Below are 15279 nucleotides of genomic sequence, written 5' to 3'. Positions count from 1 at the left end.
TTTTTTCCTCTCTAGATTCAATGAAAAAAATTAATTAAATTTAAATTAATTAATTTAAATTAAATTAATTTAAATTTTAAAAATTTAAAAATTTAAATTTTTAAAAAAGAAGTTAAAAATTTTAAAATAACATACAAATTTTTACCTCAAAGAATAGCGTTGGTAGGGAGTTGAGTAATTGGCATTTTCACATACTGGCGGGGTGTTATATATAAATTGGCCTATCAACTTTTTGGAAATCAACTTGGTGAGTGGATCAAAAATCTTCAAATGTGTGGCTATAGTTTTTGATTCAATTCTGCATTTCAGAATTTATTCTTAAGGAAAAATATTTGTGAAGATGTTCTCTGAGACATGTATAAATATACAGGGTTAATCACAGAGTTAAGAAAAAACTTGGTGTCAAAAAAAAAATCTGGGTGCAACTTAAATATCAAGTGATTATGATCACCCAAACCTAAGAATCTATTAGGCAAGCTACGGTACTTCTGTTTAATTGAATAGAATGTTGTTGGCATTAAAAGCTACTCATTAACATAAGAATGACTGAGATTCAATTCACAGTTAAGGGAAAAAACAAGTTAAACAGTATGCATAGTTTTTTGTTAAAAATAATTGTCAGAAAAATTCTAGAAGAATGTACACCAAAAATATTAATAGTAATTATTTCTGAGTGTAGGGATTCAAATTATTTTTGTTTTATCTTTGATCTTGGTTAGGTTATTGTTTCCACACCTAGAAAAAGTTTTCTGCATTTGACCATATATTACTTTCATAACTGAGGGAGTAAAATGAATGTCAAAAATAAAAGAATACTCAGTTATTTAACAGAACAAACAGGAAAAGATGAAAGGGAAAACCCCAGGTGGGAATGGATGAGCAAAACCTCTCTATGTTCCCTTACTCCCCAAGTGGAATGATTCCTGACACCACTATGTCTAGACTTCAGGAACAAACTTACTAATTACAATAGCATATGTACAGACAAATTCCTTTCCTTTTTAGGTCAGCAAAGCCTGGATTCATATGTTTCAAAGGAATTTTGCTAGGAAATCAAGAAAAAATAAAGTAAAAACAATCACATTTACTCATAACTGGTTCCTTTTTTCAACAATATAGAAAGTACAGTGACATTGGGTTTGGGGCTCACTCCTTCACCTCAGCCTCATCTTACTCCAGTTCTCTTGAAGCAGACATTGAATGGACAATTCAAAAGGTTGATGTGACTTTTATGTGACCCATAGTTTCTATGGCAACTTGCCCTGGTCTCTCCAGGGATTACGTCCCTCAATACAGCGGATGAAGTGATGATCACTCCAGAAATTTTTTTAGTTTATGTTCTTATTTACAATCTTGAAGGATATCCATATTTCCAATCTTGAAGGATATCCATAATCCTAAGTATAAGTACATTTGCACAGCCAAGATGATCATCATCTTTTCAAGCCTAATAAAAGCTACCCAGAATTCTGTCTGTATGGGTCTAAAATAGGCAATGTTTAGAGTAACAGAAACAACTGAAAAATGTAAGCCATTTTTTCTAGTATACAGATATTATACAAGGAAAGGGAAAATATGTAATGGGAAAGTTGTTTTTTTTTTAAATTTTTATATACTCTAAAAATATTAGCATATCTTTCTAATTCAAATATTAAGGTATCATGCAGCCTGAAATATTTGTAGATGTTTGTCCTCAAAATCTATAAAATAAAGAAAAACAAATGCAGGAACCACGGGAATAAGCTGATCTTGAGAAGGGACTAAGAAATTTAAGTTGTTACTCCACAGTTAACTGCTCAAAAACACTGACAATTTCACACTTACCTTGCTGAACTTTCGTTCTTTGTTTTTTCCCTGGTTCTTTAGAAAATGATGATCCTAAAGCAGTAGTTGAGGTTTCTTTAGCTTGTCTGTATTGTTTCAGCTGACTGGCAAAATCTTCCTCTGTTTCCTGACTGTAGGTACCGAAGTTGTCATCGCTGTACGTACTGTACTCATCATATTCTTTACTTTTAAATTTTTTGTTATGCTGACTCCTCTTTGATGTCATGTAGCTTCCTGATAAGTGTCCATGCTAAGTGAAAATGGACAATCATTATAAGAACTTTTCAGTTAAATAAATGAATTGACAGTAACACAGGATATCTTTTTTCCCTCAGAAATTTGGAGAAAGAAAGGGTAGATTGTTGTAGTTCTGAGTCTTGGTTAGTATCTGTCTATAATGGTATTTAAAATTAAGTTCAAAAAACTAACTGCTAATCTGAGGCGCCTGGGTGGCTCAGTGGGTTGGGCCTCTGCCTTCGGCTCAGGTCATGATCTCAGGGTCCTGGGATCGAGCCCCGCATCGGGCTCTCTGCTCAGCGGGGAGCCTGCTTCCCCCTCTTTCTCTCTGCCTGCCTCTCTGCCTACTTGTGATCTCTTTCTCTCTGTCAAATAAATAAATAAAATCTTAAAAAAAAAAACCTAACTGCTACTCTGGTATTATTAAATATTATAAAGTTCACAGATCTTGCTGGTGAGTGTGTTCTGTTCAATTTTTGTTTTCCACCAGTGTCTTGATATTTGTACATAAAAGTATACTTAGAAATCCACACCATTATACATGAATTCCTTCTCCAAAATATCTAGTCTTTTTGAAAATATGGAAAATACAGTAAAATAGCTTGAAGTGGAAGAAAATATATATTCTCCTAATATTGTCCCAAATGAAAAATTTAAACATATTATACTTAATAAACAGAAATATGTGTGGAAATTTTAGAAAGAAGAAATATTTATATCAGAGGTCTAACAAGAACTTCCCTAAAAGTTAAAAACATCTAGTGGAAACATTGCTTGTTAGGAAATATTTATTGTAATACACATTATTAATTTTATTAATAATTTATTTTACTAAGGCATATGAAAACTTAGAATATACTTTAGTCCTCCAATTTTTTGTAAAGTAGCATGGAACCTAATGAGGGGCTTGAACTCATAACCCTGAGATTAAGACCCAGATACTTAACCAACTGAGCCACCCAGGTACCCCTAGTCCTACAATTTTATTTAATGATAGTATTCAATTCTATCTATACTCACTAAAATATTTGTATTAGTTCAGTCATATCTTCTGTCCAATGCTTTTAAAAGGAAGAAAAAATGCACCTAATTAAAGTTTGAAGATCTAGTAAAAACCAGACCATGACTCATCTTCAGCTTAGCACATTTAAAATATAATATAAAAAATACTGTCTGCGCTGGCAGATTACCAACATGAAACTATGATTTTAATAAAATGCAGGGAAATATTAAGATCATTTCAGTAATTATAAGATAGAGAAAAAAATAACTAAACATACCAAGAAAATCAATTAGCTCAACAATTTTAAATTTTAGAGATATTTTATTAGGTATCTGACTTATTTTAAGCAGTGTTTTCAAAATTTTTTTGTTTGTTGTTTTTAAAAATCAACTGTTCTCATCTAGCACTTTCAAAATTCAGAAGGGGATTTATAATTGTAGCCAAAAGGCAATGGTTCTGAAATTTTTAATAAAAACACTATTAAAGTAAAATAAAAATAATTCTTAGATTAAGGTGAAGATTAATTAATTAGTTGAATGATGCCAACTTTTCTTTTTATTAAAAAATGTGATTCTATGACACACTAGATTTAACAGATACATTCAGAATATTCTACCCTAAAACAGAATACATATTCTTTTCAAGTGTACATGGAATACTCTTCAGAACAGATCATGTATTAAGTCACAAAACAAACATCAAAAATTCAAAAGACCAGTTATACCATGCATCTTTTCCCACCATAACGTAAACTAGAAATCTAGAAATCAATCACAAGAAAAAAATCTAGGGATGCCTGGGTGGCTCAGTGGGTTAAGCTGCTGCCTTCGGCTCAGGTCAGGATCCCAGGGTCCTGGGATCGAGTCCTGCATCGGGCTCCTTGCTCAGCGGGGAGCCTGCCTCTCTCTCCGCCTCTGCCTGCCTCTCTGCCTGCTTGTGTGCTTTCTCTCTCTCTTTCTGACAAATAAATAAATAAAATCTTTAAAAAAAAAATCTAGAAAGAGCGCAAATAGGAAATTAAATAACATGCTACTAAACAATAAATGGGTCAACCAAGAAATAAATTAGAAATCAAAAAATAAATGGAGACACTTGAAAGTGAAAACACAATGGTCCAAAATCTTTGGGATGCAACAAGAGCAGTTTTAAGAGGGAACTTTATAGCAATACAAGTCTAACTCAAGAAGCAAAATCAATCATGAATCAATCAATCAATCAATCAATCAATCTCAATAACCTCATCTTATACCTAAAGGAGTTAGAAAAATAACAAACAAAACCAAAAATCAGCAGAAGGAAAGAAATAATAAAGATTAGAGAAGAAATAAATGATATAGGGAATGCAACAGAACAGAACCAGGAACTGGTTCTGTGAAAAGACAACAAAACTGATTAAATCTCTAGTCAAACTCATTAAAAAAAAAAAAAAAACACAGGACTCAAATAAACAAAATAAGAAACAAAAGAGAAGAAATAACCAATACCAGAGAAACACAAGAGACTGTAAGAGAATATTACGAAAAATATACCACCTAACGGGACAACCTAGAAGAAATGGATAAATTCCTAGAAACACATAACCTACCAAAACTGATCAGGAAGAAATAGAAAATTTGAACAGACTGATAACCAGAAATTAAATAGATTCAGTAATCAAAAAACTCCCAATAAACAAAAGCACAGGACCCAGATGGTTTCACAGATGAATTCTACCAAACATTTAAAGAAGAGTTAATACCTGTTCTTCTCAAACTTTTCCAAAAAATAGAAGAGGAAGAAAAACTTCCAAATTCATTCTATGAGGCCAGCATTATCCTGATTCCAAAATCAGATAAAAATACCACCAAAAAAGTGAACTACAGGCCAGTAGCTCTCATGAACATTTTTGCAAAAATCCTCAACAAAATATTAGCAAACTGAATCTAACGATACATTAACAACGACATTCAAGTGGGATTTATTCTTGGGCTGCAAGCGTGATTCAATATTCATAAATCAATGTAATACATCATATCAATAAAAGAAAGGATAAAAGCTATATGATTATTTCAATAGAAGAAGAAAAGCATTTAACAAAGTACAACATCCATTTCATGATTAAAATCCTCAACAAAGTAGATTTATAAAGAACATACCTCAACATAATAAAGGCCTTATATGAAAAACCCATAGCTAACATCATACTCAATGGGGGAAAAAAAAACAGAGCTTTCCCCGTAAGGTCAGGAACAAGACAAGGATGTTGACTCTCACCTCTTTTATTCAACATAGTACCAGAAGTCCTAGACGCAATAATCAGACAAGAGAAAAGAATAAAAGGCATCCAAATTGGTAAGGAAGAAGGAAAATTTTCACTATTTGCAGGTGACATAATATTATATATAGAAAACCTTAATGTTCTACCAAAAAACTACTAGAATTGATAAATGAACTCAATAAAGTCAGAGAGCCTACAAAATCAAAGTACAGAAAATTTTTTCATTTCTATACACTAATAATGAAGCAGTTGAAAGAGAAATTAAGAAAGCAATCCTATTTTGGGTTATACCAAAAATAATAAAATACCTAGGAATAAACTAAACCATAGAGGTGAAAAACCTGTACTGAAAACTATAAAACACCAATGAAAGAAATTGGAAGATAAGGGGGGCCTGGGTGGCTCAGTCAGTTAAGGATCTTGTCTTAGGCTCAGGTCAGATCCCAGTGTACTGGGATCAAGCCCCACATTGGGCTCTCTGTTCGGCGTGGAATCTGCTTCCCCTCTCCCCTGACTCATGCTTGCACTTTCTCTCTCTCTCTCCCCCTCTCACCCATCTCTGAAATAAATAAATAAATAAATAAAATCTTAAAAAAAGAAAAGAAAAGATATTGAAGATGACATAAACAAAGGGAAAGACATTCCATACTCATGGATTGGAAGAACAAATATTACTAAAGTATCTATACTACCCAAAGCATTCTATAGATTTAATGCAATCCCTATCAAAACACCAACAGCATTTTTTACAGAACTATAATAAACAATCCTAAAATTTGTATGGAATCACAAAAGACTTTGAGTAGGCCAAAATAATTTGATATGATTCTATTAATTCTTCAATGATATATTTCAATAGTCTATGACTAAAGAGTACTCTTTAAAGAGTATGAATTTTTCTTTGCAGATTAGATGCTTATTATCAAAACTTCTAATTCTTTTTTTTTTTTTTTTTTTAAGCAAGCTCCATGCCCAGCATAGAGCCCAATGGAGGGCTTGAACTCACAACCCTGAGGATTGAGACCTGAGCTGAGATCAAGAGTTAGATGCTTAACCAACTGAGACACCCAGATACCTCCCACAAAACTTCTTTTTTTTTTAGCAGGCTCCATGCCCAGCATAGAGCCCAATGGGGGCTTAAACTCATAATCCTGAGGATTGAGACCTGAGTTGAGATCAAGAGTTGGATGCTTGACTGAGCCACCCACATGCCCCCAAAACTTTTTTTTTTTTTTAAGATTTTATTTATTTATTTGATAGAGAGCACAAGTAGGTAGCAGTAGGCAGAAGGAGAGGGAGAAGCAGGCTCCCAGCCAAGCAGAGAGCCCGATGCGGAGCTCAATCCCAGGACCCTGAGATCAAAACTGAGCAAGAGGCTTAACCCACTGAGCCACCCAGGCGTTCCAAAACTTTTAATTCTTAGTTTTAATTTAATTCTCTGATTTTTCACAGCTTTTACAAAAATAATCTCCACATTCTTACTTTTCAAAATAGAATTATTCCTAAATGTTCTATTAATCCCCCTAGCCAGCTTTCCCAATTGCAAGTATTCCTAATAGCCCTCTAATGGTGTAAACCTCCCCACATCCCAGGGCTCCTTCTGCAGTGAGACTCTAATGTTTGGGTCTGGGCATCACCCATGCAGTGCTAGTGCGCCAAAAAGCACTAAAACGATGACATTACAGGAGCAGCCCCAGGTCTCTAGGAGACTATCTCCTTATACTTCAAATGTTCATCATTTGGAATGAACAAAATGCATCCATCAGCGAGGATCTAACAAGTATTTCTTAGTCTTCCTGCAAGACTTAGACTTCCTCTTAGACTTCTTGCAAGAAGATAACGAAAACGCAAAAGTCTGTAAGTTCTTCCAAAGGATACAGTTTCCCCAATTACTTCGCTGACTGACTACTGGGCTATACTCTTGGTTAGAATGTCTGCAGGGCAGACTGGCTTTCTGTAAAATGAAACTGGTCCCATGACAATAACTGTAAACATGAAATAAGGGAATGGTAGGCCTTGAACAAGGATGAGGAAAAGGGAAGATACACTGACTCAAGTTTAAAGCTAGATGTTAATACGATATTCTATTTTTGGCCTAAACTATAGAATTTATACATCAGACATTTGTTAACTAGGAAAACGGAATTTTTAGGATGTACTTAGGGTATTTTCTAATCTCAGTGAGTCAACTCTAAAACAGATGTGGAGGAAATGGTACTGAACTTTCTTTCTCCTAGCAGACTAAATAAATTCAGATCAGTTCTCCTCCTAAAAACTGCAGAAAAGATAGGACACCATATTTTTTAGATCCACTATAAACATCAGAGAGTTATCAAATGTGTGAGGGATTACTAGACCATTAATATTTGTGGAGTAGACGAAAATCGTGAGAAATGAACAGCATCTGGAGTAGTTTTTGTTCTGAAAACATTAGTCTGACATGAAAAATCAGCTGAAAGGTTCAAGAGAGCACTCGTAACTACCCCTTTAATCTATGGGAACAAAAGAAGAAATTCAGAGTCCAGAAAAAGTAGAAGCCTTTGTAATTCCCATCCACCAATTTTGGGTCAATCTCAAAATGTGGATTGGAGGCTACAGTCCAACCTGTCATCTGGGTGGCCAAGAAGAGTTTCAAACACTCAAGTTAGAGTTAAGTTTGTAAGGGTCACTAAAAATTTGTCACAGCAAGTAAGAATCTTCTCTGGAGGAAATGAATATCATCCCAGGCTTCAAATTATTTCTACAAAATGCACCATATTTTGCAAACACAATGCTCAGTACACAATACAAAAGCAAACAAAAAATGCAGTCGTATGAGGAGACAAGATCAGCAACAAGAACAGTGAAAAGCAACCAGTAAAAGAAACAGACTCCAGGGGTGCCTGGGTGGCTCACTCAGTTAAGCGGCTGCCTTTGGCTCAGGTCATGATCCCAGGGTTCTAGGATCGAGCCCTGTGTTGGGCTCCCTGCTCAGCACAGGGAGTCTGCTTCTCCCTCTCCCTCTATCTGCTACTCAGCCTACTTGTGCTTTCTCTCTCTCTGTCTCTCTGTCAAATAAATAAATAAAATCTTAGAAAAACAAACAAACAAATAGGCTCCAGATATTGAAATTCATGTGACACCGATTTTAAAATATCTGTGCTTGTTATTTTCAAGTAAATGACATGAGAATTTTAGCAGCAAACTGGGAACTATGAAATTACCCTGATGATTTGAAAAAAAAAAATCAAATTTCTAGATTTGAAAATACAAACACTGGAATTAAGAACTTAATGGATGGGCTTAAGGGCAAATTAGAGCCTCTAATGAGAAGAGAAAAGAAGAGAAGAAAGGTAAAGGATAAAACAAAGCATATGCAGTAAAATGTTAATATTCTGGAAATCTGGGTGAAAGATACACAGGAGTTCTTTGCACCATTCTTGGAACTTTTTTACAAGTCATTATGACAAAATTAAAAGTTATTAAAAATAACAGTAAAACAATTTCCCCACATATAAGAGCTAAGAGATTTTATTGATAGTGAAACTGCACCACAAACAATGCTAAATAAAGACTAAGTTTTTACATTTAAAAAAATTGATACCAGATTGAAATTCAGATCTACACAAAGGAACAAAGAGCACTGGAAGTGAAATGTGGGTAAATATAAAATACCATCCTTTTTCTTTTCTTGATTTCTTTAGCTGAATTTTTGAAACAAAAATAATCACACTATATTTGTAGGGATATATAATAATATAATGACAATAAGTAACTATAACGTTTGAGGAAATACGAATCAGTTAAAACAAATGTAATGTTGTTTATACATACAAATTGATTTTATCCTCCAGAGTAGCCCCCATAGAAGGCTATATATTTATTAAAATACTTGTGCCACTGTTTTAAAATATTCTATACTTCCTTTTCTGGAATAATTTTTAGTGACAGCTTATGAATCAAGAACTTATACATCTCACTATTTGATACTTTCAAATGCTTTGCTATCTGAAACAGTAACAATCATTCTGAGCATTTTTGCATTGTTTGGAATAGTCTCTAAACAAGTTTTGATTATTTCTAAAAAAATAAGTCTACCTGCAAATGATGAAATTTAAGTATCAAATCAGTGTTTGATACACTTAAAAATTTTGTCATTAGCGATAGAAATAATTCTAATGACTGTTACACTGTTCTGAGAAATGGAAGCTCCATTTACTCCAGAATCAGCAGACACTGAATATACAGATACATTCACCTAACTTGATAAAATTATTAACTAGAGTAGAATTCTTTTCAAATTTTAAAATATATTAAAATAATCATTTATTCAATAAATACTTACTGAGCAACTTCAACTATAAAGAAGGGAATAGAGAAACAGAAGGCAATGAAAGAACTCTAACACACACAGTATTTTGTTTTCTAAGCTCATAAGAGATTAGGAACATCAAATTAGGAAAAAGAATAGAACTCTGTAGACAAGCATATTGACAGATTGGCAGAAATCAGAACTCAGAAAATCTGTGGTTTTTCAAATAAGTGCACATTGATCTGAATATTCCCCAGTGTTCCTGAGAGCATCCTGATTTTTCTAGCACAAAATACTATTTATATTGAAGACTGTTCATACAGGACAACATGCCTTACAAAGATATAAAGTATATCATGTTCTTTTCTATTTAAAACACTTCAAATAATTTTTGCACTTAAAGAGATAGATGTCACAAAATTCATGTGAAAGCCCTAACCCCTCCATACCTCAGAATGTGGCTGTATTTGGAGATAGGGCCTTTAAAGAGGTGATTAAGTTAAAATGAGGTTGCTAGAGTGGGCCCTGATCTAATCTGACTCATGTCCTTATAAGAGGAAATTTGACACACAGAGACCCTAAGGGTGTGCATGCACAGCAGAATGACCATTTAAGGACAAAGGAGAAAGATAGGTGCCATCTACAAGCCAGGGAGAAAGGACTAACAGATCTTTCCCTTGTGGTCCTCAGAGGACACTATCCCTGCTAGAGTCTTGATCTGGCACTTCCATCCTCCAGAGTACTAGAAAATAAACTTTGTTGTTTAAACCACTAGTCTATAGATTTTGTTATGATAGACCTAGCAATCTAATATATTATGATTTCCAAAGATTTAAAATTTATAGCATCCATCTGCATGTTTCTTTTTCTATATTGAAAAATATAAAACATTTTTTCAAAATATCAGAAGGCAAAGAATAAAACCGAAAATTTTATTTTTCCCCTTAAAAGGCAATACCTCAGGGGTGCATGGGTTGCTCAGTTGGTTAAGTGTTTGCCTTCAGCTCAGGTCATGATCCCAGGGTCTTGGGATCAGTGCTGAGTTGGGCTCCCTGCTCAGTGGGGAGTCTGTTTCTCCTTCTACCTTTCACCCCTGCTCATGCTCTCTCACTCTCTCTAAAATAAATAAATAAATAAAATCTTTTTTAAAAAAGGCAATACCTCAAAATCACAACGAGAGGTCATTTCACACACATTAGGAAGGCCATTATAAAAAAAATTAAAATAAAATAAAACCAAAGCAACACAAAGCAAAAATAAAAACAAAAACAATCACCGCCCAGAAAATAACAAGTTTGGCAAGGATGTGGAGAAACTGGAAAACCTCATGTATTCTGGTGGTAGGAATGAAAATGGTGCAGTTGTTATGAGAAACATTTTGGTGGTTCCTCAGAAAATTAAACACAGAATTACTATATGATCCAGCAATTCCACTCTTAGGTGTTTGTTCCAAGGCACTGAAAGCAGGGTCTCAAAGAAATATCATCCACCCATGTTCATAAAGCAGCATTATTCACAACAGCCAAAGGGTGGAAGCCATCCATCTGTCCAACAATAGAGGAACACACAAAATATGGCATATACATACAATGGAATATTATCTAGCCTTAAAAAAGGAATGAAATTCTGATACATGTTAGACGAACCTTCAAAAAGTCATGCTAAATGAAATAGGCCAGACAGAAAAAGACAAATACAGTATTATCCCACCTATATGACTATAGAGTAGACAAATTCATAGAGACAAAGTAGAATAGTGGTAACCAGGGGCTGGTCGGGAGGGGGAAGTGAGGTGTTATCGTTTCATGGGTACACAGCTTCTATAGAGGATGATGAAATGGAGAGTGGTGACAGTTACACAACAATGTGAATACACTTAGTGAACTGTATGTTAAAAAATGGTTAAAATGGTATCTATATTTGATCACAATTTTTTAAAAAAGGCAATACCTGAGAAAATGGAATGTCATAATCCCTGTAGAAACCAGCTCTTTTTTTGTGGGAACTTTCTGTATGTTCAACATCTGAATCAAGGCTGTAGTCTGAACTATCATCACTAGATGGAGAATTATGCTAAAAGAAAGGAAAAAACAAATAGTTATATTTGCAAAAGGAAAAAAAATTTAACTAGTAACTAGATAGGCTTGTTTCAGCCCGAAATGCCAACCATAGATTATATTATCCTCTAGTAGGTTCTAAAGTATTAACCCAAAAATCCTTGTTCCGGGGGCACCAGGGTGGCTCAGTCAGTTAAGTGGCTGCCTTCAGCTCAGGTCATGATCCTTCTCCCTCTCCTCTCTGTTCCTGTTCCCTCATTGTCTCTGTCTCTCTCAACTGAATTAAAAATATATATATTTTTAAAAAAGTAGAGTAATTATTAACCTGAAATTAGCAGTTGGACTATATTAAAAATAGCTAGTAAACAGAATAGGTATAGATATGGTATATCACTTCTGAGATTAGGTTATAAAAGAGCCTAGAGCTTTCATCTTGGGTGCTTTCTCTTGTTCTCTTTCACTCACGGTTCACCTGCTTTGGGGGAAGCCAGATAACATAATGAGGACATTGACGCAGTCTGTAGAGAGGTCCACACGGTGAGGAGCTGACACCTGCCAAAAGCCACGTGAGTGAGCATGGAAAAGGACCCTGCCTTAGTCAAGCCTTGAGATGACTGCAACCCCATGAGAAAAGCTGAGCCAGAAGCACCTGGTTAAAGCTGCACCCAGATTCCTGGCCCACAGAAACTGGGAAATAAATTTCTGTTCTTTTAAGATTCTAAGTTTGGGGTAATGCTGTGCAGCAACAGTTAACTAATAAGATTTTGGTGTCTGGAAATGCTGTATTTCCATAAGAAATATCTAAAAAGTAGGAGGGATCTTGGAAACAGGCAGTGGATAGAAACTGGAAGGACTTTCAGGACAGTATTAGTGAAAATCTAAACTGCCTCTAGTGAGAGCACCTGGTTAGCTCAGTTGGTGGAGTATGCAACTCTTAATCTCCAGATCATGAGTTCAAGCCTCACACTGGGTCTAGAGATACAAAAAATAGTAATAATAATTTAAAAAAATGGGTTGGGCAACCAGCTCTTGGTTTCCTCTTGGATTACAATTTCTTAGGTCATGAGACTGAGCCCTTCGTCAGGCTCCATGCTTAGCAGTGAGTCGGCTTGGGATTCTCTCTCTCCCTCTGCCCCTCCCACAACTCGTGCACATGTGTGCGCTCTCTCTCTCTCAAATACACAAATCTCTAAATAGATAAATAAATTGCCTTGACTGATTGTTAGTAAAATTCTGAACTTTAGGGCAACTTGAAGTGGGATATCTTATTGAAATCAGAAGAATAGGGGCGCCTGGGTAGCTCAGTGGGTTAAAGCCTCTGCCATTGGCTCGGGTTATGGTCTGAGTCCTGGGATGGAGCCCCGCATCATCGGGCTCTCTGCACAGTGGGGGGCCTGCTTCCTCCTCTCTCTCTGCCTGACTCTCTGCTTACTTGTGATCTCTGTCAAATAGATAAATAAATCTTTTAAAAAATTAAAAAAAATAAAAATAAATTTTAAAAAAAGGATTCAAAGTAGATTCTAACTAACCTTATGTTTTTCACGTTTTCTCCTTTTGGATTTTTTCTTCTCTCTTTCTTTCTTGTGTTTTTTCCTTGATTTTCTATAGGCTTTTTCATTTTTCTGTTTTTCATCCTCTTTTGCTTCCTGTTCTTGTGTTTCTTCAAGTCCTGCATCATCTATTTCACCATCTTCTAATTCGCCATCTTCTCTGTAGAAAACAATGACATTTTTATTTTTAAATGTTATTCAAAAACGAGTCTTATAGGAACATTTCCAAAAGAAAAAAAAAGCAGATGCCAAGAATTTAAGTTACATTCATTTAAATCAGGAATGGCAAACTTTTCCTGTAAAGGGGCCCAGTAGTATATTTACAGGTCAAATACTATTTCTGTTGCACATTCTTCCCCCTTTCTGGGGAGTAATCCTTCAAAAATGTTAGAACCAGGCTTAGTGGCAAAAATTTGCCAACCTCTGATTTGGATTAAGATCACGGACTCTTACCAAATGAATGAATGCATGCATAAATGCGGTGGTATTCCATTGTATTACAGTAGTTGCCATCTATTAAACATTACCTTTTAAAAAAAGGTTGAACTAAAACATTTCAGTAAGTAAACATTCTTACTACAAGGAAGGGGTTTTTAACTTAGCGTCACATAAACAACTATAATTAGCTTTAAAATAAAAGTAATCTGTATTAATTCTCACCATCAAACTTCAATAAGAAAACAAATTTCAATAAGTAGATAAGGAACAAAATCTGAGCTACAGAAGAATCATAAATTAACCTTGAAAAAAAATTAAACTTGAATCTGCAAAAAATAATGGTAGTAAAATCATGAACGGAATTCCACTTCCAAATACTAATATGTTTGATATAATGGAGACCAAACTAGAAACAAACTTTTATATTGCTTATGACCTTTTTATACTTATAGAAGCCAAAATATTAATAGTATTTTAAAGACAAATTAAACAATGACCTATCTACGTAAGTATATAAAATAAGTTTAGCATTTAAAGTTTCCATACAGTTTGAAAAAATGCAAACTTCTATAAATAGTACAGAAAAACAAATGTCTGTATGACTGGAAAAAAATGAGACGCAACTAAACAATGGTGTGTGCATTGTAAAGATACTTTTAAGTTGCTAGGGTGATTGCCTGGGTGGCTCAGTTGTTAAGTGCCTGCCTTTGGCTCAGGTCATGATTGCAGGGTCCTGGGATCAGCCCTGCATTGGGCTCCCGGCTCCGCAGGAAGCCTGCTTCTCTCTCCCTCATTCCCACTGCTTCTGTTCCCTCTCTCTCGTTGTGTCTCTGTCAAGCAAATAAATAAAATCTTTAAGAAAAATAGTTACTAGAGATACGTGATTTCTAAAATGCAAAACTGATGATGTCATTCTCCTGCTCAAAATCCTCAATGATGATGTGATGTCTCAAATTTGCTTCAGAACTATCCACTGGGGGAGAAAGGAAGTGGTATCAACAAGATTGGTCATGAGTTGGTAATTGCTCAGATTGTGGGATGTGTAGGTGTTTGAAGTTTTCCATAATAAAAGGACGATACCAGTGATTCCCTTCTGACCTGAGGATGACATCAGAACTCCATGATATTACCAAAAGGCACTTTATAACTGAGTCCCTGTTTGAGTCCCTATTCCCCAGCTACTTTCAATTTCTCATGTCTGTAAGCTTTAAACATCACCTTAAAAACTCTCATTGCCCTGCTCCTCTCAACACCTATCCTCCACTTCCTTTATCTGGCTAACTCCGGCTCATTCTACTGGACCCAGTTCAGCTGTCATTTCCTCTGAGATGCTTCCACTGATGACCCAGGTTTAGGTGAAATGTTTTACCCGAAGAACACTCCTAAGAATTCTCATTTCTTTAACACTACACTCCATGCATTATGTTCAACTAATGTGAACATATTGGTTGAGGAAAGTAGGATGCAATTGAGTCTTTCATAGCTGTATCTCTAATCCCTAGGATGGTTCCCTGCGGTTCACTGAATGAATGAATGTATACTATCCATAACTCCTACTTTGAAGAATAGGCACATGATACCACCCAAAACTGGTTGTGAAGTCAATGTTGTTTTCCACCAGT

General features: G+C 35.1%; 1 protein-coding gene across 1 annotated transcript in view; it reads right to left on the bottom strand.

Annotated features, from left to right (window-relative positions):
• The window catches only part of ZC3H6 (zinc finger CCCH-type containing 6), a 56926-nt gene that overhangs the window by 16939 nt on the left and 24708 nt on the right, over positions 1 to 15279 (bottom strand). Inside the window, exons 2-4 of the mRNA XM_059405607.1 lie at positions 13199 to 13379; positions 11563 to 11685; positions 1825 to 2074 (exon numbers count right to left, since the gene is read on the bottom strand). Of these exons, the coding sequence (XP_059261590.1) occupies positions 1825 to 2074; positions 11563 to 11685; positions 13199 to 13379 (554 nt within the window). The remainder of the gene's footprint in view (positions 1 to 1824; positions 2075 to 11562; positions 11686 to 13198; positions 13380 to 15279) is intronic.

The sequence above is a fragment of the Mustela nigripes genome, chromosome 7 (assembly GCF_022355385.1).
Source record: "Mustela nigripes isolate SB6536 chromosome 7, MUSNIG.SB6536, whole genome shotgun sequence".
Taxonomy (NCBI): domain Eukaryota; kingdom Metazoa; phylum Chordata; class Mammalia; order Carnivora; family Mustelidae; genus Mustela; species Mustela nigripes.
Note: the sequence above shows the minus strand (reverse complement) of the source record. Positions and strands in the feature narration are given on the sequence as shown.